The sequence below is a fragment of the Perognathus longimembris genome, chromosome 17 (assembly GCF_023159225.1).
Source record: "Perognathus longimembris pacificus isolate PPM17 chromosome 17, ASM2315922v1, whole genome shotgun sequence".
NCBI classification, from domain to species: Eukaryota; Metazoa; Chordata; class Mammalia; order Rodentia; family Heteromyidae; genus Perognathus; species Perognathus longimembris.
The window spans coordinates 10,856,693-10,879,664 of NC_063177.1; the positions used below are offsets into that span (position 1 = coordinate 10,856,693).

Here is a 22,972-nt window from a genome sequence, read left to right on the forward strand (position 1 = left end):
ATGAATGCTCATCCCAAAGAGATGGTGCCCCTCGTCAGCAGGAGAGCCACTGCCCCCACCGGGAACCCCGTTGTCCTGACGGAGAAGAGGCCAGCGGAGCTCACTCCCACCAAGAAGAGGTGAGACTGTAGGCTCAGGTTGGGAGTCTCTCCAGGGACCCTAGGACTTCAAGTCATTAGGGGTGCCCTGGGGTCCATCCAGGTCTGATAGGGACAGCTCTGCGTACTTGGGGTCTTGTTGGGACGTCTACATGACTGGCTTCATTAGGGTAATCTCCCTCAGGGGTCAGGGGCACTGAGGCAAGAATAAAGGAATTGCTGGGGCAACCCTTGAGAACAGAAAGGTGGGTAGGAATACCAGGTAGCCAGGAATGAACCCTGAAACCAAAGATAGAGGCAGACAAATGCAGGATTGCACAACGTACAATTTTATTGGGAGCTTAGGAACAGAAATATGTCTTTGGAGAAAGTAAGATAGGACAATCCTGGAAATCCTGGGATTTCTATTAGCACAAAAACTGGTAACAGGTCCAATGTTAGTTGAAAAACAATCTAGCTGGGTGTGATGGTGCATGCCTGTAATCTCAGCTACAAGAGAGGCAGAGATGGAAGGACTATGGTCTGAGGCCATCTCTAGGCAAAAAAGTGAGATTCTACCTGAAAAATAAACTAAAGCAAACAAGGGCTGGTGTGGCTCAAATGGTAGAACTCCTGTCTAGCGAGTTTAAGTCCTTGAGTTCATCCCTCAGTAGTGCAATAAAAATAAGAAGGAAGAAGAGGAAGAGGAAAGATGGGAGGAGGAAGAGGAAGAGGAAAGAGAGGAGGAGGAGGAAGAGGAAGAGGAAGAGAAGGAGGAGAGATGGAAAGAGGAGAAGGAACAGCTTCTCCTTATTCTAGTAGCCAGCATAAGACTCTCAGCTACCTATTGTACTGATTATCCTCTAGGGCCAAATGGAAGTTACAGTTAAGTTGGTTATAGTCACGTGCCCCTACCTGGGGACATGAGCAATAGCACCAGCTGACAGGATGATGGTTAACTGGAATCAGGTCAAGAGTGCTCAGAACACTGCCTGGTGCATGGTCTGTGCTCAGCACATGTTGATCTTATTTTTGCTCCTTTCATCATCACCTTTGTCACTTCATGAGGCTCCTGGGAGCAGGGCAGGGTTTGGATGGCAAGTTCTATTCCCCAGAGGGAGCTGAGAAGGGGCTTTATTAATTAAGCTCACCCCTTCCCACTCCCGAATGTCCTTCAGGGCTGGTCCTCTACCCTTCAGCTGGTAGGGTGCCCTCTCATGGGTCAACCTGGACAAGGAGGCTGCCCCAGTGGTGCTTCTCTCAGATGTGGTATAGCCCCCAGTCTGGGATGTCTCACTTGCTTGGAATCCTCTTTCCTGGTTCCAAGGGTCTTTTTGGGCCAGAGATGAACTTGGTGCTTTCCTTCAGCCTGGGCCCCAAGGCAGCCAGTGTGCTTGGCCCAGGCTGGAGAGATGGGGACACAGAGAGAAGGGTTGTCTACTCCTGCTCACAGTCTGGAGGAAAGGCCACCAAGGAAAGTGTGGAGACCACCCAGAGAGGGAAGGCCGAAGAGGCATGTAGAGGGAGAGCAGTGCTGATCCTGGCCCAGTCTTGAGGCACTTTCTGGGGGGAGTGATGTTAAGCCTAATGGAGACGAAGGGAAAGAGTGTGAGCAGGGGCAGCGGCTGGCAGCAGTGCCTAGATAGTAGTTTGGGGAGATGAGTCTCGTTGAGGCTGTGTCATGAGCAAGACTTTTTAGGAATCTGTGGTGGGGCTGCTGAGTATTACCTACCTTGTTTAATTTGTTTGGAAAAATTTTTGTAAATTCCAATTATTTTGCCAATGGTTTGTTTCTTTATTGGATTCTTACTTCAACTAGTATGGAGTCCTCCTATGCCAATCTTGCTATGTCAGAGACATAGATAGATGTGCTTGTATCTTCCTGCAGGGTCAGAATTTTATGAATAACAACGGATTCACAAGTTACACCAAATTGATTTCCACTAATTCACCGAGTACTGAATTCACTTGGTAGCCTGGGCTGCTGGCAATGCAAGTTCTCTTATTACAATCTTGATTACTAATATGAACTCTCAGATCACATGGTATACATTATGATAATATAGAAATGAGAGGACAGGTAGCAAACTGTGTCAATGGGTTCAGGGAGCCAGTCCAAGGCTTGAGCAGAGAGCACATTCAGATATAAACAGTGCCTTACCAGGTGGTTAGATGAAAATAGTACTTAGTCATTGAGCCATCATAAGTCAAGTGGTGCCCGAACCCCAGACAAAGGTCACCTGTCCCAGGTGTCTCATGCCGGGTCAGTGTTTGCCACTCTACCCCACTCCTAGTTTATATGATTCAGGTGAGGAAGGAGTATAAATCACTGGGTCTGGTGTGTTTGATAAGTTCATATCTGGGGTTTGGGATATGATTCGTTTTCCCTCACAATTCTCCCTCTTTTTATTTTCCGTTCTTCCCTTCAAACTGTTTTAACATTAGTCTCCATATGAATGAGTTCCACAATATCTAGTTAAAGCCATTGTCTCAATTACATGAGGGACTTCAGAATTTCAGTAAACACTCCCTTCCATGGCAAGGGAGCCATTTAATGCTGAACTTGTAGTTGACGGTCTCATCAGGGTTGTGTTTTTGAAGATGAAGGTACAACCTTCAATCAGGACACGTACCTTCCCCTTTATCATGCTAGCATAATATCAGGAGCCATCCAATTTTCCTATGCCATCTTGTAAGTGGGACCCAATTGTTTTGTAATTCTCAAATAGGGCTGGTTCAAATTCAGAAATTTTTTTATTCTAGCCTTAGATTTTCAGGGACTCCTCATTGGACCCTCACAGCATCAAGGTAAACCTGGAGGGCAAATGATCCTCCTGGGGTCAAGGTCCTGTTTTTGTCTAACTTTTGTTGAAGAGGGCTTTATTTTTGTTTTTTATTTTGTTTTTTTCTGGTTCCAGGGCTTGAACTCAGGGCCTGGACTCTGTCCCTGAGCCTCTCTGGGTTCAAGGCTAGTGCTCTACCACTTGGAGCACACCAAGTGCTGGCTTTTTCTGAGTAGTTTATTGGGATGGATTCAAACCTTCATCCTCAGATCTCAGCCTTGAGTAGCTAGGATCACAAGCTTGAACCACTGGCACCCGGCTGAGGGCTTTGGTTTCTGAAATGCCAGAGTGAAAGGGATAGCCAGTTGAACCAAACTACAGATTCTATTCCATTTGACCAGAAAAATCTCAAGCAAAAGTCCCCCACAATACCACCAGACATCGGTTCTTGTGATGGTGAGAGCAGGTGCATTCCCATATCCCCCAAAGACCGGCTTTCCATGTACCCAAATGTATTTCCTAGGGACTTGACTTCTCCCACCTTGCCAAGAGAGACAGGGGGAGAAGTTAGAGTTACCAGAGGTGGCTTAACTGGCTAAGGTGGCTTTAAGTGACCACAGGAGACAGTAGTGACACCACCCTTCCAGACTTGTTGCCCCAGGCTGTCTTGTCTTGGAAGAGGGCTATCTTGTACTATGCTGGTAGCTCTCTGGTACATCCTAGAGAAAGGGGATAATCTGAGGTCTTGGTGTATCTACTGCACATTGTGAAATGATTTGATCTATTTGTTGATATAATCGTTTATCAGCACAAATAAACTATCAGTTTCTGCCTCATGGTGTGCTGACAGATGGTAGTTGTTTAACTGCATAAACAAAATGTAAAGTCTATTCTGTTTTGGTGCTTAGATTCAAAATGTAGTAGCTTAATTTAAAAGTATAGTTTTAAAAATGGAATGGTGGGGGGTTCTGGGAATATGGCTTAGTAGTAGAGTGCTTGCCTAGAATGCATGAAGCCCTGGGTTTGATTCCTCAGTAACACATAGAAAAAGCTGGAAGTGGTGCTGTGGCTCAAGTGGTAGAGTTCTAGCCTTGAGCAAAAAAAGGAAGCCAGGGAGAGTGCTCAGGCCCTGAGTTCAAGCCCCAGGACTGGCAAAAAAAAAAATGGAATGGGGACAAGGCTAGGTACAGTCTAAGAGCTTTTGCTCTAGCTATGCTAGCATAACTCAGCTGATTCTTGGTGGTCAGTTAAGAAACTTGGACAATCACAAGAGAAGTGAGCCATTAGTGGAGTTTGCCTGTGTGGGAAAAGATGGTGAGATTTGCACTTTGATATTTGTGGAGGATGGATTGCAGAAGAGGAGGCTGTTGGGAAGCCCAAGGGGTAGATGATGAGTTCTGAGCCCCCTCTACATCCCTGACCACCAAGACATAGAAATATTGGTGGTGTGAGATCTGCTGTAGTAAGGAAGGAAGAAGAAGGAGTGAAGACATTCCTCCTTCTGAGAGGGAGGATTCCATCTCAATGTGGGCCATTCAGAGGAGAAGGGAGAAAATTTAGGAGGAATAAGTCCAATGCAAGTAGGAAAATTTGACTAAGAGCCAAGTGTGGGACCTCTGGGTGGAAAGAGGAGTACAGGAGATAGAACTGGGTAGAGACAGAGCTGAGATAGGTTCATGGGAGTTTTAGGACAGCGTAAAAGGAACAGAAACATCTCTGAGCTGTGCCAGGGAAGGACTGAAGACTGGATATTAGGAAAATATCAGTTTTGGCTACAGGACCAGTTTAGATGTACTTTTTGAGTCCCTCTGAGTCCATGAACTTAGCTCCCGGTTCGGTTTACTGACTCAGTGACTGATTGGCCTAGTCTCTTGGTCTAAAGTGGGGAGAAACGTTTGGACCTGGAAACTTTCCCTGAACAGAAGATCTTTTCCTGTGAGTAGCTGCTGTTGGGGCCTCCTTACCATAGGCAAGGTGATTTTCAGGACTGAGACTTAGGCTGATGGAAGATATGGAGGAGCCAGTCTTGAAGAACTCAGAACTCAAAGTCATTTCTGGGACAAAGGAGGTGTCCAGATGATCTTCTCAGCTCTAGGATTCCTTTCCAATCCTGGAATTTCCCCAACTTTAAAGGGACAGAACTGAAGAAATGAGGTAGAGCTATCTGTCCACTGGAGCTAACAATACCCAGGTGTGCCCTTTGGCTTAGACCAGAGGCAGGAACCCACAATCAACATCTGCAGCAGGAATGGCGCCAGGGTGTCATGAGGCCAAGACCTTGCCATGTGCGTCGAGTGTGACATGGCTTGCAGAGTGTGTGGCGGCAAGTAGGGCAGACATGGGTCATCATGATCTAGCAGCTTTACTGCCTCTGGAGTCAGGTCCTTGTCCAGTCACCAGCTCCCCTATCCCCAGCCTGGCTGTCATCGTTCTCCTTACATTCCCAAGCCACAGACTTCCTTTTCTACCAGTCTATCCTTTCCCCCCCACCTGCCCTTTCTGCCAAGGCTTTTCTTTTTTTTAATTTGAAGATTATTTATCAAACATCTACATTTCACAAAGACAAACTTTGGGACTTAAGAAAACATAGTATTTTTCCTTTGGGGAGCTCATAATCTAATACAGAAAATAATATGAAGCTGGGTCCTGGAGGTTCTTGCCTATAATCAATCTTAGCTACTCAGGAAGCTGAGATCCAAGGACTGAGGTTCAAAGCTAGTCTGGGCAGAGAAGTCCATGAGACCCTCCAATGAATTACCAAAATGCCAGAAGTGGAGCTGAGGCTCCAGCAGCATCAGAGTGCTAGCCTTGAGCACAAAAACTCAGAGACAGTGCCCAGCCTCTGAGTGTGTGTGTGGGCTCTGGGAGGAGACCTTGAGAAGATGGAGAGAGAGTGGAGGGACACAGGACTCCAAGATTGAGAGTAGATCAGGCTTAGGAAGGGGATGGGGCTTAGGAGAGGGGAGCCTTCGGGTAATTGAGAGCCCAGTAGGAGCCATGGGAAAGATGCAGACTTTCAACATTCATAGTTTAAGATTATATTTATTCTGTTCACAGTTCTCCTCATATATCCACTTTACCAGTTACCTGTCTACTCATTAACCATCCAGCTATCAATCTGTCCATCCATCCATCCATCCATCCATCCATCCGGCAATCCATCCATCCATCCACATATTTATTCTGTCCAACCAGCAATTTTCCCCTCTTGTCTTTCGCTTACCATCCGTCTCCCTATGCATCCATAAGTGAGGTTTTCTGTGTGTCTGGATCACCGATGGATAATCAGGGATGATTCTGGGGAATCAAGGATGATGTAGTCACAGTCCCTGCAATTGAAGAACTGACAGCTAAAAAGATACTGCACTGTGAAGAGCAAAGACAGCCATGGCCTTGCTGCCCTGAGCCCTGGTTTCACTTCTCACCAATCCAGTGAAGTAGCATCGCTGGAAGGGATTTGACCACTCACTTACCATGATGTCCCCGGCTCCAGGAGTGGTGCCTGGCATACTGTTGGTGGTTTACTGAGTAGAAGCACCATAGATGAATCCAGACCAATAAAGAGGCATTCAAGGAAGTGCTGGGCCAACTGTCTTAGGGACAAGTGGCCAGTGTAAGTGGGGCTCTGTTTGGAGACAACCAGCCAGAATGATTTGTGGCTAACTCTTCAGCAGCTGTGCTTGGAGCCCGTGAGTGACTGCCATAGAGTGAGGCTGGCTTTGGGGTGGCAAATGAGGGCATGCAGAGGTGCAGAGGAGGAGTGGTCAAATCTCTGATGCCCACTTCAGAAGGACAGCCCATAGTGGGTGATCCTGAAGTCGCCTTGGTGCCTGAGTCCAGGCCCTAGGAATCATCTGTCCTGACTTTTATCCATTCCGTGAGAACTCTTTGCCCTGGAGACAGAAAGTGACAATATAGGGTCATTGGGAAGGCAGAGGTAGAGGCATACCAAGGCCCATGCGTTAGGTTCTAAGTCAAAAGTTGAAAAGGATTTGCTATTAAGTTAGGTTAGAAAGCTCCTCTTCATGGGCAATAACCAGGAAGAATATGTTGACCAGGTCTCTGGACCAGGCCCAATACATGCCCTATTTCTGGAATAGCTTTGAGCCTTTCAGGCTTGCCTGTACCTGAAGGAGAGGAGGAAGTTCTCAGGATAGCTCCAGGTCTTTTCTGTCTTCCACTGGGCAGTGGCTCCATAATCAGCTGTCCTCTACAGTTAACCCCTGAAGCTACTTTGGTCCAAGGGGTTAAGCTGAGTCTGCCCAGATTGAAATCCATGTGAACCGTGAATCTGGACATCAGGGATGAATCAGGTTCTCTGACTCTGTGTGTGTGTGTGTGTGTGTGTGTGTGTGTGTGTGTGTGTTTCTGTGTGTGTACTGGGGCTTTGAACTGAAGGCCTTATGCTCTTGTTTGACTTTATTGCTCAAGGCTAGTGTACTGCCACTGGAACTACACTTCCACCAGTGGACTTTGAATCTCAATTTTCAGATCTCAAGCCTCCTGAGTAGTTAAGATCACAGGCATGAGCCTCACATTTCTTGTCTTGCTTTTTCATCCAGAACCTTACCAGAATCCTCTGTCTGCTTCCCTCCTACCTGGACTGGAGCTCCCCTGGTGTCTTTTGAATAAGGGAAGGAGTGCATTGGTCCTTCTGGGCCCAGGAAGGTGGTAAGCAGGCAGTAGAGGTGTTTAGGAGCCTTGTCTGCCTAGAGAAAGGCTCAGGAGTCAGGAGGCCATTGTCCTGGGCAGTCCTGGGCAGTCACGTAGTCATCGGCTATGCTATGGTGGCTGCTGGGTGAGGCTTGCATGATGGCAATCCGGTCTCACTAGTGTCAACAAAATGCTCATCTCTGAATGCGTGACTGGGCTGTCCAATGACACTTATCAGTGTCTGTAGGTGGGGACTAGCTGTGGCTGTCTGGGAGTCATGTCTTCCATTTGAGTCTTGGATCTCTTGGGACAGTGAGAGTCCCCTATCTTCTGGTGTTCACCCAGCTCACAGGAGCTGGGGCCCCTATTTATCTTCTTGTGACCTGAAGAGAAAGCTACCCTGCTTCACTTCCTCTCTTCTTCCTTTTTCTTGACATGGTGTTTTTACTTTTTTTCTTGAGATGAGGTCTTGGTATAGCCTAGGCTGGCCATAAACTTAATATCTTCCTGCCTGAGCTTCCTGAGTTCTTGGATTACAGGCTTGCACAGCCATGCCTGGCTTGTGTTTCCCTTCTTGATGTAGGATTTCTAGCCCTGGATATGGGTCTCTGAAGTCCTCTCTGCTCTAGATCAGCCTCCTTGGTTTGTTTTCTGTTGGAACAAACAACCTAAGTGCTGACCAGTGGTGTTGTGGTAGCGTTGGGCAGTGAAGGAATAGTGAGCATCACTCCTCTTTTCCCTTCCCTCAAAATGCCAAAGGCTTATGCAGACATCATAGTCTAGAGACCTCTTCCTGAAGGGCTTACAAGTCAGATCTCAGTTCTTGGGGCAGCTGGGTGGTGGTGGCAATCCAGTTCTTATGGCCCCATGTCTGAAGAGTTCCTCACACCTGAAGGCAGCTGCAGGTCCTCAGGTACTAGGTCATAGAGAGAAGAGACTCTGGAGAAGAGATGGATGGCTCATTCATCCATCATTTCTACTGACAAAGGTTATCCAGACTCAGCCTTGAACCCAGGCTCTACCACTTTCCTGTGTGTGGCCCTGGGCCAGAGCCCTGGCCTCAGAGCCTCCCAGGAGCCAAGGCAAAATGTGGCTGTTAATGACAGTGCCTGTTGTTATGAGAGCTAGGTGAAGACACAGGGCACAAAGGTGGCCATAGGTGGGGGCTTCTCCCTCAGGGCTGGAGGACATCCAGGCAGACAGGCCCTGCTGCAGCTCTAAAGGCTTTGCTTGGGTGTCCCCTCAGTGCACATTTCTTCCTGGAGATAGAAGGGTTCGAGCCCAACCCCACCGTCACCAAGACCTCTCCCCCCATCTTCTCCAAGCCCATGGACTCCAACATCCGGCAGTGGTGAGTACCAGGTCCTGGCCCAACCCCCAGTTCCAACAGACAACCAGTGCCTGGGCCACACTGGGGGGGCCTGGCCATGGTGTGCTGCCATTATCCATCTTTATGTTGTTCCTCTCTTGCCTCCCTGCATCTCTTCAGTCTCTCTGGGAACTGTGATGACATGGACTCCCCTCAGTCTCCTCAGGACGATGTTACAGAGACCCCATCTAATCCCAACAGTCCCAGGTTAGTCCAGCTCTTCCCTCCCCCCACCCCCCTAAGAAGAGGGAAGAGGGGGCAGGGCCCAGGCTTCAGTACCCCCAACAGGAAAGGGAAAGAAGTCAACATTCCTGAGGTATTGGGACAAAGGTCTGGAGGTCTGGCCATAGCTATAGTGTGCAGGACATCTTGTAGATGGAGAATATCAAATATAAATTGTAAACTAACACACATTCATTTTAAGCACCCAAACTGTACTATACAGAAGAATGAGAAATTTAGCACCTGACAAGTTTATGTAAGTTTAAAATGCATGCATACAAAACATCAGTATGTATTTTGTAAGGAAACTACGAAAAGGAGATACATCCATGCTTTACCAGGATTGTCTGAGGAGTGTTGAAGACAGGAATACAATGGCAAAGTTCAGACAACTCATAGTAGTAAAGGGAATCTTCTCTTTCCTTAGCCCTGGCTTCCAGGGTTGCCCCTGTGGCCAGTGGGCACACATCCTTCCTGAGAGTCCCCACATGCATGCAAACTTGTTGATAAATATGATTAAAAGGCTACAGATTGGGAGGGGAGCCTAATAGGGTAGCACAGGTCAGGAGGACCTGTGGGCCCAGCACAGGCACTACAGGCATGGAGAGGAGCCTGGGAGGTGCAGGGGAGCCAGTGATGCCCCCTGGGGGCAAGGGAGGGAGTGGGGGCTGCGGTACACGGTGGCAAGTACAGATGTGCTCTGGCCTCAGTGCGAACCTTGCCAAGGAAGAGCAGAGGCGGAAGAAGAAGCGGCTGAAGAAGTGCATCTTTACTGCCGTATCGGAGGGCTGCGTGGAGGAGCTGATGGAGCTGCTGCTGGAGCTGCAGGAGCTTTGCAAACGGCGCCGCGGCCGAGACGTGCCTGGTTAGTGCCTGGCATGGACAGGGTGTAGGTCTGGGGGAACCCACATGCATCCATTGGCTTCTGCCCCAGTGGTCTTGGGGGACAGGAGACAAGCAGGTTGCCTGGTGGCAATGAGCTCCATGTGTAGGCCATGAAGAGGTGACAAGTTGAAGAGGGAGATTTTAGGGTGTTGACACTGAAGTGGACAATGGGAAGTCTAGAAGTGGGTGAGACTGTGCCTCCCCTGGGGAGGAAGTGCACAAGGTCAAGAGAAAAGGCCTCAGATAGGGCTCTCCTGGGTCCTGTGGGGAACAGAGAAGCCAGCTAGGGAGCTCAGGGTACTGGAGCTGTGCAGGAAAAGATGTCCAGCCTGATGCTGAGGAGTGTGACTGCTGCCCCATTCCCTCTTCTGGGTGCTGGGAGGGCTGAGGGAAGCTGGCCCCTCCTTTCTGAACCCCTATCCTGTCTGAGTGCAGATTTTCTCATGCACAAGCTGACAGCCTCGGACACAGGGAAGACCTGCCTGATGAAGGCCTTGTTAAACATCAACCCCAACACCAAGGAGATCGTGCGGATCCTGCTTGCCTTTGCTGAGGAGAATGACATCCTGGACAGGTTCATCAACGCTGAGTATACAGAGGAGGCGTATGAAGGTAGCCTGTCCATGGAGAGGCTCCACAGGGTGGGGTGCAGGCCGTGGCTGGCCTGGCCACACAAACACACCAAAGCCACTGAGAGGCCTGAACATGTAGCCTGGTTTCTGTCATGCAGCAGGCATCTCTTTTGTCCCTTTCTTTCTACACATAATTGTGAGTGTTGACTCCACATTAGGCATTGTTTTGGGCCCAGGGGTACAAAGGCAAAAAAGTAAGATTAAGGTTATTGCTCTGATTTTAGACAAACAATGCTATGAAAACAGAAGATAATGTGAGCTGGCATCTGTAGCTCGTGCTTGTAATCCTAGCTACTGAGGAGACAGATCTGAGGATCACGGTTCAAAGCCAGCCCAGGCAAGGAAGTTTGTGAGACTCTTATTTCTAATTAAGCACCAAAAAGCTGGCAATGGAAATGTGGCTTAAGTAGTAGAGTACCAGCTTTGAATGAAAGAGCTAAGTGAGAGTACCCAGGCCCTGAGTTTAAGTCCTAGCACTGGAACAGCAACAACAAAGCAAAAAAAGGTAAAGTGACAGAAAGTGACAGGATGGGCCCAGGGGATGGACAGAGAAGTGTCTTTGATGCAAGAAGGATCCAGAGTTAGGCTGGGTCAAGAACCCTAAGATAGGAATAAGATTATTGTATTTAAATTAAGGAAAGAAGGCTGGAGATTAGGCTAGAGTCCTGTTAAGAGATAAGACAAAGCAACCATTAGTGTCATTATCAGTATCATTATTAGATAGCCTATTTGGGTCTTAGTTATCTGGCTTCATTTATAGGTAGTCCAGGAAAAAATAATTGGGGATAATGTTTCCCTGGGTGTCATTTGACTTGGGGACAATAACCTTTTATGGTAAAATAAATGGCTCATGATTAGCCATCTTGCTGATATGCTGAGGGTATTAAACATCCAGTTTTTCAAGGTGAGATCTTTCAGACCCATAGCCCTTCTCCTGGAGAAACTAATTTTGTTACTGTTTGAAAACTCTGTAAACTATATACATACATGTGCACCAAGAAGGCAAGGAGCCAGGTGCTGGTGATGTCTCAGATCAAGGTTTGAAGCCAGCTCAAGCAGGAAAGTTCTTGAGACTCTTATCTCCAGTTAACCACCAAAATGCTGAAGTGGAGGTGTGGCTCAAGTGGTAGAGCATCAGCCGTGACAAGCTAAGAGATTCAGCATACAGGCTTTAAGTTCAAGCCCCAATACCTCTTTGTGTGCACACACATGAAGGCAAGGAAGCTATGGAGGAGGGGAGAGGAAATTCAGGGAAGACTGAAGTCTTGGACTGAGCTTCCCTGGACGCCATCACAGAGAGGCACTGGAGGCCTTAGAGGCCTGGCCTCAAGCTTGCCGGTCCCACCCTTCTTTTTCCCAACCCCTCCTTTTTCTTGTCGGACTGTGGGATTGCGACTGCGGGGACTAGTGAGTCCCCTCTGCAGTTCTCACACTGGCGGTATCTGAAGTCTACTTTTTTAAATTTTTTTTATTTTTTTCCAGTCCTGGTCCTTGGACTCAGGGCCTGAGCACTGTCCCTGGCTTCTTTTTAGCTCAAGGCTAGCCCTCTGCCACTTGAGTCACAGCACCGCTTCTGGCTTTTTCTGTTTATGTGGTGCTGAGGAATGGAACCCAGGGCTTCGTGCATGCTAGGCAAGCACTCTACCGCCAAGCCACATTCCCAGCCCCTGAAGTCTATGTTTTGATGGAGTGAATAAGTGAAAGTTATTGGTGTCTCTGTTAAGGTGCTGTGGGGCCGTGGGGATATAGACCTCTGCCTCTGCCGCCTTGGCCTCTCCCTTGGCTCCCTCTTTCACACCTGCTTCTTGCCTTCCTGGGGCTGCAGGGGTGATGCAGCTCCCCTTTCCCTCCCACTCTGTCCCTCCCTCCCCCTCCACTGCATTCCCCTCCCCCCTCCACTGCACTTCCCCTCCCTCCCTCCCCCTCCCTCCCCCTCCCTCCCCCTCCACTGTACTTCCCATCCCTCCCCTTACCCCTCCCTCCCCATCCACTGCACTACCCCTCCCTCCCTCCCCCCTCCACTGCACTCCCTGTGCTCCCTCCTCCTCCCCCTATTGGCAAGCCAAGTGTCCCTCTTGCTCAGAGACGGTGTCTCAGTTCTGCCAGATGCCCCTTTTCCCCTCTGTGTTTGGGGGGGAGGGGAGGGGCGTTCCCCACAGGCCGGGGCGGCCAGGGCTTAGGCTGGTGGGGGGAACCACAGCTCCCCGAGCTGAGCCCCCTGGCCCCCACCTCCCGGTCGGTCCCGTCCCTCTCCCATCCCCATCCTCTCTGTCCTCCCCGTTCTCCACCCCCTGTCCCCCGCGGCCCCCCCCCCCCCCCGTCCTCCCGGTCCGCCCTATTCTTCTCCCTCCCCGCCCTCCCCCCCTCCCCGAGTCCTCCCGGTCCGCCCCGTTCTTCCCCTTCCCCACCCTCCCGTCCCCCCCCCCCCCCAAGTCCTCGCGGTCCGCCCCACGCCGCCTCGTCCCCCCGTTGTCCCCAGGGCAGACGGCACTGAACATCGCCATCGAGCGGCGGCAACGGGACCTCGCGGGCGCGCTGATCGCGGCGGGCGCCGACGTGAACGCGCACGCCAAGGGCGCCTTCTTCAACCCCCGGCGCCAGCACGAGGGCTTCTACTTCGGTGGGTGCCGTGGGCGGCCCGGTCAGCCACGATGCCGGCCCGAGCCCGCCCGAATCCCGGCCAGATTCCTGCCCGAGCCCAGCCCCGAACCCGTCCTGGGCCCAGCCCCGAACCCAGCCCGGATCCCGCCCCGATCTCGCCGGACCCTAGGCCCGATCCCGCCCCGATCCCACCCCGAGCTCAGCCCCTCCCCTCCCCCGGCCCAACCCCGATCCCGCCCCGATCCTGCCCCGATCCCGCCTGGATCCCAGCCCCTATCGGCCCCAATCCGCCCGAGCCCAGCTCCAGGAGGCTCCGACTCCTGGCAGCGCTTGGGGGCTGCGGGTGGGGGCGGCCACGTCTCCCCGCGTGTTTGCCGCGTGTTCCGTCCAGCCTCCTCCCCACAGGCTCCGGCCCCCTCTCTGCCATCCCAGGATTCGAGGCCTGTCCTGGGGGTTTCTCCAGGCTGGGGTGGGGAGCGGGGCCTCCGGAGCTCTCTGGCCTGTGAGCTTGAAAGGGAAATAAACCCCCGGGTTCCGCTTTCAGTAGGGTGTTCACAGTGTTGTCTGGCTGCTACGTGAGCCTGGGGTCCCAGGGCCTGTGGGGACACCGGGAGATGCATTGGGTGGCGATCGCGGCGAGCACCTGTCCAGCAGGGAGAGGCTGAGCACCTCAGGGAACAGTGCTGGGGGAGACAGCCCTGGGCTTGGCAAGTCCAGCCCCTCGATGTCCCCCTTCCTCAGGAGAAACGCCCCTGGCCCTGGCAGCGTGCACCAACCAGCCTGAGATCGTGCAGCTGCTGATGGAGAACGAGCAGACGGACATCACCTCCCAGGACTCCCGCGGAAACAATATCTTGCATGCACTGGTAACCGTGGCCGAAGACTTCAAGACCCAGAATGACTTCGTTAAACGCATGTATGACATGATTCTGCTGAGGAGCGGCAACTGGGAACTGGAGACCATGCGCAACCACGACGGCCTCACACCACTGCAACTGGCTGCGAAGATGGGCAAGGCCGAGGTGGGGTTCTGGTGCGCGGCCAGGTCAGGTCAGGCCAGGTCAGGGAGGCACAGCGGCCACTCCGCCAAGCCTGGGGCCCGTCTGAGGCCCCACAATCCCAGCCTCAGCCCTAGGACAGACCTAGTCTTAGGTTTGGATGCAGCAGTGCAGGGGTTCCTGGGCTCTGAGGGACCATGTGGAGCCTCTGACATGCAGCAGATGGGCACACCCCATCATGGGCTTCGGTCCTTTACTCCATGATTGCCTCTCTTGTCCTGGCACTTCCAGGAGGGGCTAGATTGGGACATCTCTAGGGCTGAGGTGGTACTCAAGATCATCAGCTTCCTGGCTGATTATTTCTGTGTGTTGAGGTACCAAGCAGGGGCTGAATGTCTAACCCTCGGGCCTTCAACCCCTCAAGAGGGCAGGAGTTCCAGAATGGCTGACTGTGGCCCATAGGGCAACTGCTCCATTATGGATGGACTCCAGCCTGTTGGCTGGGTGAGGTGCTGAATCATATCTCCAGAACAGAGTGGCTGCATGTGGCCCTCACACCTTGAGGAACTCACAAATGAGCCTTGGTGAAGACTCGGGTTGGCTGGTTTTTTTTTTTTTTTTTTTTTGGCCAGTCCTGGGCCTTGGACTCAGGGCCTGAGCACTGTCCCTGGCTTCTTCCCGCTCAAGGCTAGCACTCTGCCACTTGAGCCACAGCGCCGCTTCTGGCCGTTTTCTGTATATGTGGTGCTGGGGAATCGAACCTAGGGCCTCGTGTATCCGAGGCAGGCACTCTTGCCACTAGGCTATATCCCCAGCCCGGGTTGGCTGGGTTTTGATGTCTGTTGGTGGCTGGAGTCACAGTTTGGTCTAAGATCAAGGACATGACTGGGTCCTTAGGGACAGATCCTGAGCTTCCAGGCCTTGGGCAGGAGCTGTGGCTTCTGGAAGGCTGCGGGAGGACACTGGGTAGGTGGCAGCTATTAGGCAATCCCAGCTGTGTACCCACTTCTCAGTCAGCTGACCAGAGAGCCTTCTGTCTCCTTTCAGTGGCCTGACCTGGAGCTCACAAAGGACCTTTTCTACTGCTTTGTGGGGGAAGGAGTAGATGGAGAATGGCTTCAACAGTAATGGAATTGTGTGCTTGCCTCCCCTTCATTTTACTGCTCTAGGGTCACACAGTGCTGGGACTCTGAGGAGTCAGATGATGGTTGTAGGGTGAGCGTCTTCCAAGACCTCATCCTTGCATGTTACTGTAGCACGTGCTCTTCTTGTCACCCCAGCTCAGGGAGGATGTGCCCTCTATAGAAAGTGACCAAAAGACTCCCTTATTCTCTAGAAGACAGAGTGGAAGTTGAGGAACAGTCTGGGAGGCATGCAGCTCTTCTCGTCTCTTTCTCTCCTTTTCCCACTCCATGTGCCAGTACTGAAATAACTCAGACTTTCACTTTTGCTTGGCTTCTCTCTCAAGGCTGGTGCTCTCTTACTTGAGCAGCACCTCTACTTTGAGCTTTTTTTGTGGTTAATTGGGCATAAGAATCTCATGGACTTTTCTTTACCTACGCTGGCTTTGAACCACTATCCTTACATCTTAGTCTCCTGCATAGCTAGGATTACAGGTATGAGCCACTGGTGCCTGGCAATCTTCTCTCCTTTTCAGTGTCCTTGGAAAACTTTTATGGATGCTGCTTAAGCTGTTCAAGATGGACACCTTAGGGTAGTGGAAAGCACAGAGGCTTAAAACTGAGCTTGTCCCGAGGGCTTTCTAGGCGGGGTTGTGCTGAGTAGGGCCATTATGTCCCAGGCTCCTAAGCCTGTCATAGCATGGCGATGCTACTAAGCTGTGTGAAATCTGTCTCTGATGCTCCTCTCCCATGAGTTTCTCCCTTCTTAGCTTTAGGCCTTAGGGTGTCCCAGTTCCCAATCTAGGGTAACTAAAGACTTGGCCTTCAGGAAGTAGTGGGCTGGCCTATTAGACCACCAGAAGACTGTAAAAAATACAATCTGTTACACTGGGAGCAGTGGCTCAGGCCTATAATCCTAGCTACTCAGGAGGCTGAGATCTGAAATCTCAGTTCAAATCCAGCCTAAGCAGGAAAGTCTAAGAGACTCTTACTTCCAATCAAGCACCAAAAATCCAGAAGTGGAGCTGTGGCTCAAGTGGCAAAGCATTGGCCTAGAGCATAAAAGGTCAGGGACAGCTCCCAGGCCCTGAGTGTTCAAGCCTTAGGAGTGATACACGCGTGTGCGCGCATACACACACACACACACACACACTACAGTCTTTTCTTTTCTTTTTTTTTTTGCCAGTCTTGGGGCTTGAACTCAGGGCCTGAGCACTGTCCCTGGCTTCTTTTTGCTCAAGGTTAGAACTCTACAACTTGAGCCACAGTGCCACTTCTGGCTTTTTCTGTATATGTGGTGCTAAGGAATTGAACCCAGGGCTTCATGTATACAAGGCAAGCACTCTACCACTAGGCCATATTCCCAGCCCAAAATGTAGTCTTCTGATTCTCCTCCCTCCAGAGATCTGATTTAAAGTTAAGTTTCAAAAATTAAAGAAATTTCTATTGATCCTATGCCGCAGAATCTGAGGATTTCTGATCTGCAAGAATGGGTCCCCTGGGCTGGGGATATAGCCTAGTGGCAAGAGTGCCTGCCTCGGATACACGAGGCCCTAGGTTCGATTCCCCAGCACCACATATACAGAAAACGGCCAGAAGCAGCGCTGTGGCTCAAGTGGCGGAGTGCTAGCCTTGAGCGGGAAGAAGCCAGGGACAGTGCTCAGGCCCTGAGTCCAAGGCCCAGGACTGGCCAAAAAAAAAAAGAATGGGTCCCCTGGCATCTTTGTAAAGGCTGGTACCCAGTGTCACCCTGTGACCAGAGTCAGCCAGATGGACTTTGACTCAAGATGGAGTGAGGAAGCTGGAAAGCTAGCTGTTTGCAAGCCAGGTCAAATGAAAATAGTTCCTAAAAGCTCCTCAATTCCTCACTGGATTGGAACTGAGTGGATGTGGTTTTAGAAAGTGGTTATGAGTCTCTCTGCAGTGCGGGTCTTCCCACCTTGGTCTCTGGTAGGATGGCAGAACTGTGGTCTCTACACCCATTCCAGAGCTATAGCTGGGGTTGGGAGTTCAGTGTCAAACAAAGGCTGGACTCAAACTACCCTTGGCAGGAGCATCTTCCTTAACTCAGCTGTCCCACTGGCCTAGCTCTGATGGCTCTGAGCCACATTGCTTTTCTTCTTTCTCCCCAGATTCTGAAGTACATCCTCAGTCGTGAGATCAAGGAGAAGCCACTCCGCAGCCTGTCCCGGAAGTTCACCGACTGGGCGTATGGTCCCGTGTCGTCCTCTCTCTATGACCTCACCAATGTGGACACCATGGCTGACAACTCGGTTCTGGAAATCATTGTCTACAACACAAATATCGACGTGGGTGGCCCAGGCTGGCTGGGCGGAGGGCCTGGGCCAGGGTCAGAGGACCATGGGAGGGCCTGTGCTGCAGTCCCTGGTCCTTGACCTCAGTAGCAGAGCTGGGACACACAGGACAGGGACAGGGAAGATTCTGGGCTTAATTCTTTCTGGCAAACCCTGGGCTGTGGACCCAAGTGGTAGAGATCTCTTGATCTGAGAATCTTAGGAAGCTCGAGTATTAATCTTCTCTGTTTTGTTTTTCCCTTATCCTCTGAAAGTTTATATGGCCTGGTTAGGAATCCTTGTTTGCTCTAAACCTGAGTTCATGAGAGGGGCAGGGAATGCACAACTGGAGAAAGTCTAGAGGCCTTTCTGGAAGTGGCAGGAGGGGGAGCTTAGGAAGCTGGAGAGGCAGAGGATTGTCCCCAAGAAGCCCTCAGCTGTGGGAAGAAGTGAGGCAGCAGGCTGGGCCTAGTCCTCGCTCTGCACTATGGAGCCTGCTTTCCAGAGCCTGGCTCTCTCTGAATCCTCATAGTATCCTGTTTGGTAAGGCAGAGATTGTTTTATAGGTGAAAAGGTAAGGCCAGAGAGGGCCAGAGGCTGCCCTAAGATGGCACAGTGAAGGGAGTGGGGCAGATAGAGACCTGATGCCCTTTCTAGTCCCCACTCACTGCTGTGTGTCAGCCTTCCCTCCCAGCATTTCTAGTCAAACCAGTCTCCTGGGCATAATGACTAGAACTGTCATAGGCTCCTTGCTGACTCAGAGGTCCTGATGGGCCCTGTGAAGATGGTCCTTCACTATCTCTCTCATCTCCATGGTGACTAGTGTGATTCCACCCCTAGAACCGGCATGAGATGTTGACCCTGGAGCCTCTGCACACACTGCTGCATATGAAGTGGAAGAAGTTTGCCAAGTACATGTTCTTCCTGTCCTTCTGCTTCTACTTCTTCTACAACATCACCCTGACGCTCGTCTCCTACTACCGTCCCCGGGAAGAAGAGGCACGTGGGGCCTGGAGCAATGGGATGGTTAGAATTGGAGGAGTTAGGAGCTGCCCCTAGTTAATAGGGGGAAACTGAGGCCTAGAGAATTCAGTCAAGAAACTTGCATGGGGTCATCAAAGTGTCATTCTTCAAGGTTTCTAGAGAACAGAATCTGTCCTCGGAGCTTGGTGGGGCTGAGTTCTGAGTATCCAGCCCTGGCTGGTTCATGTGAGATAATAGTTGGGGAATTGGTACTACAGGTCCTTCCTCGGCTTTCTTTTTGAGTCTAAAATGGATTCGGTGTTTTTGCTGTGGGGGCTACAGGAGGTAGAAAAGGAGGGAGGTTATTTGGCCAAGTTTCCCCATCCCCTTGAGCTCAGATGCCCACCCATCAACATGCACAGTCTTGGCTTTCTTAGGCTGTTTTCGAGGTCCTGCTGAGGGTCTGGGAAGGGGCTGCCTCATTGGAGAGCTCCGGATTCCTGCTCTGGCTGAGGCTGGGCAGTCAGAGGCAGGGGGTTGCAGTTTCTTTCCTTGTCCTTTACAGAGATGAGGTTTCCTGGTAGCCTCTGGCCCAGTTTGGAGATCTGGCATGTGTATCAGTCATTGTCCCTTCAAAGCTTCCCTTCCTTTTCAGTTCCTCATCCACACTACCTTCCTTTTTTCAGCCCCAGGCCTTCCCACACCCCCTGGCCCTAACACACAAGATGGGGTGGCTGCAGCTCTTAGGGAGGATGTTTGTGCTCATCTGGGCCACATGCATCTCTGTGAAAGAGGTGAGTAGACTGCGAAGCCATTTTAGACTGTCCTGAGAGACAGGCAGGTCACTGTAGGCCTGGCTTTTATCTTTCCCTGCTCTGCCATGACTGCTGAGGGCTTTTGAGATCCTTGCTAAGCCTTAGATTCCTAAGTTACAACATAGGAATAAATGAATAAAGTAGGCCTATTTTACCAACTGCATCCCCTTCATCTATTTTGCTATTCACCATTTATCAATTGTTCCAGGCACTTACTGCCATCTGTCTTCTCCACATTCTCATCCACCCATTCAATCACCTACCCTCTCTCACCAACCTATTCATTCATCCTCTCAAATATCCAAACAACCTTACTTACCATCCTTCCATTATTCATCCAACTACCTTTCTATCTATCCATCCTTCCATCTATCCACCCATCCACCTGAACACAAGTACAGAGGCTAGAGAGCTAGGTCATTTGGAGGGATGGTAGGTGGTTATATGGCTTTGAAGGTCCTGAGCTGGGGACTAGGGTTGAAGAGTTAGAGAGTAAGTCAATTTGTGGGAGCATCCGCCTTCAGCATGTCCTCCAGATCCCTACCCTGGCTGTGGTTGGGTCTTTGTATATCTCTTTCTAGATCTCAATCAGTCCCCTCCCTACTCCCATCCCATAGCATGGGTCAGGAGGAGAGTGATGTTTTCTTTTCCTTCTTGGCCTTAGGGTATTGCCATTTTCCTGCTGAGACCTTCAGATCTGCAGTCCATTCTGTCAGATGCCTGGTTTCACTTTGTCTTGTAAGTAGATTACTTTCTTGGTTAGCACTTCACAGACAGGACTGAGGTCCTCTAGAACAGCCATCCTACCATGTTACCACCTACAGGCATTCTTCCATGGCTCTATGACAGGATCTCTCCACTTCCTTCCAATAAGAGAGGCATACGGACACCTGTGGAGAGGTTCAGAAACCTGTAGAACAGCCACACTGTCATAGAGTCCCACCTATTGACTCACAGAGCAATGCTGTTGACCTTTTCATCAAGCAGTGTTCCAGGGCAGCTGTCTGGGGACTTGATGTTGCCACCTGGGGCTTTTGCAGGACAGGAAGGTACTCAAGAAAGCAGTTGCATCTGTGGACACCTTGGAAGCTTCCAGAGCAGGGAAGCCAGTCAGTCATCCACAGCCACACAGTGTTTTAGGAATGTTGAAGCCCCAGCCTTTGGACCTCTTTATCCCCAGATAGTACAGGGTCATGGGACCTGGCTAGAAATCTCAGCTCTATGGCCTTTCTGAATGAGGCCATGCAGAGCTGACATCAAAGGCTCCCATGACTTCTGCCTCTAAATGACCAGAGGCTGACTCAGCTTGATTGTGCAGTAATGGGAAAGAGTCTGAAGCTGTGGCTACCCCACTATAGTCTTGCTTCTGAGTATTTAGGAGGTCAGGTCTATGAGACCTAGAATTTTAGTTTGATGTTTGCAAATACCTAGGGATTTTATTATGTTACTACTTTCCAGAGGTTTGAACCAAGCTGTTTATCTTTGTGGGAAGGTAGGGCACTCCGGTATTCTTAGTAAGTGGATAGACTAGATTTGACACTGCCCGAGGATGTAAGCCATATGTACATCTGCCATCAACAGGGAAGTGTAATGGTTCCAGAAAAAAAATACACCCATATAACCTCTGGTTTTAGTTCTGCTCTTCTTCTCTTCATTTTAAAAAAATTTGCTTTTTGCTAGCATGGATGAAAGTAGAGACACCCTCTCATCTCAGTCTTAAATGCAGCTGATCAAACAGCTGTCGCTCTTCGCTGTACCAGTACAACAAGCTTGCTAGTGGCCTAATTTTGATTGGATTATTTTGTAATGGTGGAAACTTCTTGCTGTTATATGCAAGGGAGTGTTTTTAAGAAGACTTTTACAAAACTGGAAATGTAGTCACTTATTGGGTGTTGTGTCAATATTATGTCACTGTGACCAAACACCTGAGAAAATCAAGTTAAAGAAGAAATGATTTTAGGGGGTTCACAGCTCACAGTTTCAGGGGTTTCAGGGCATAGTTGTCTGGTTCTGTGGTTTCTGACCTATGGTGAGGTAGAGCATCATGGTGGAAAGCTGTGCTGCAGTAAAGTTGCGTACCTCATGGTGGAGAGAGAGAAGAGCGAGGGCAGGAAGAAGAAGAAGAAGAAGAAGAAGAAGAAGAAGAAGAGAGAGAGAGAGAGAGAGAGAATAGGTTTTTTTCTTTTCTCTTTGTTCCATCAGGCCCTGAGCCTATTGGACGGATGTGTGTACCCACATTCAGGGCAGGACTTCCCCCTTCAGTTCCTGTCCCCTATGTCAACTGTCTTGGGAAATGTCTTTACAGACACCCAGAAGTGAGTGTTACTGATCAACTAGGCATTTTCAAATCTAATCAAGTTGATAATCAAAATTGATCATCACAGAAATATATTTTATTTTATTATTTTTGAGTATCGTAAAAGGCTTTTTTATTATCTTTAAGTAGTTATATATAAGAGTTGCCATTCAACAAAACGGTTTATGGATACAATGCATCTTGCTGGATGTCATCCCTTTTAACATTTTTACTCATCCCTCCCAACCTATCCCTTCCCTCACTTTCCTTCCTTCCTTCCTTCCTTCCTTCCTTTTCCCTCCCTCCTTCTTTCCCTCCCTCCCTCCCTCCCTCCCTCCCTCCCTCCCTCCCTCCCTCCCTCCCTCCCTCCCTCCCTTCCTTCCTTCCTTCCTTCCTTCCTTCCTTCCTTCCTTCCTTCCTTCCTTCCTTCCTTCCTTCCTTTTCCCTCCCTCCTTCTTTCCCTCCCTCCCTTCCTAACTAAGGCTAGCCAGTCTAAGGCTAGCTAGATCTATATAGTGAGTTTTAATGCCAAGCTGGGCTACATAGTGAGTCTGTCTGTCTGTCTCTGCTATGTGGGAAATATATATATTTGTATTTTCTGTATATATTTTGTATAAATAAAAAGTAAATATAATCATAAATATCATTGATACTAATATCATTAACATCAATTATTATTTAAAATTAACACTTAATCATACCAGCAATGAATTGGATATTAATATAAATTAACCAATAATTAACAAATAATATGAACTAGTATACAAACAATATTTAATTCAGATTTATTAATATTATTAAATATATAAATATATATTTACTATATATATTTCCCACATAACTGAAATGGCAAGGATATTTCAGGTTCAGGAACCTGCTTTCAGGTTCATATCTGTATTGTATATATGTCATATATTTAGACATGGATAATATATAATTGAATATATAATTGTACTAAAGTATATTTAACATAAAAGTTACCATTTAGACCACTTTTCCTTTTTTTGGTGGTTACTGGTATCTGAACTTGTGCTTGTCAGGCAGATGCTGTCCCACGTGAACCACTTCTCCAGTCTTTTTCTCATACTTATTTATTTATTTTGAATAAGGTCTTGCTTTTTGCCCTGGACCACAGTCCTTCTATTCAGTCTTCATGTGTAGCTGGGATGGCAGGTTTGTGCCATGGAGCCCAGGTTCACAGACCATTTTTAAATGCTTAGCTAAACTCTGTGAAGTACGGCCACATTGTCGTGCAACCAGCCA

At 49.6% G+C, this 22,972-nt stretch overlaps 1 protein-coding gene across 1 annotated transcript in view; it reads left to right on the top strand.

Annotated features, from left to right (window-relative positions):
* The window catches only part of Trpv3 (transient receptor potential cation channel subfamily V member 3), a 31,729-nt gene continuing 8,757 nt past the window's right edge, over positions 1-22,972 (top strand). The window contains exons 1-11 of the mRNA XM_048365106.1: positions 1-119; positions 8,760-8,864; positions 9,003-9,089; positions 9,815-9,969; positions 10,425-10,601; positions 13,101-13,241; positions 13,964-14,244; positions 17,474-17,650; positions 18,476-18,634; positions 19,285-19,392; positions 20,078-20,151. Of these exons, the coding sequence (XP_048221063.1) occupies positions 1-119; positions 8,760-8,864; positions 9,003-9,089; positions 9,815-9,969; positions 10,425-10,601; positions 13,101-13,241; positions 13,964-14,244; positions 17,474-17,650; positions 18,476-18,634; positions 19,285-19,392; positions 20,078-20,151 (1,583 nt within the window). The remainder of the gene's footprint in view (positions 120-8,759; positions 8,865-9,002; positions 9,090-9,814; positions 9,970-10,424; positions 10,602-13,100; positions 13,242-13,963; positions 14,245-17,473; positions 17,651-18,475; positions 18,635-19,284; positions 19,393-20,077; positions 20,152-22,972) is intronic.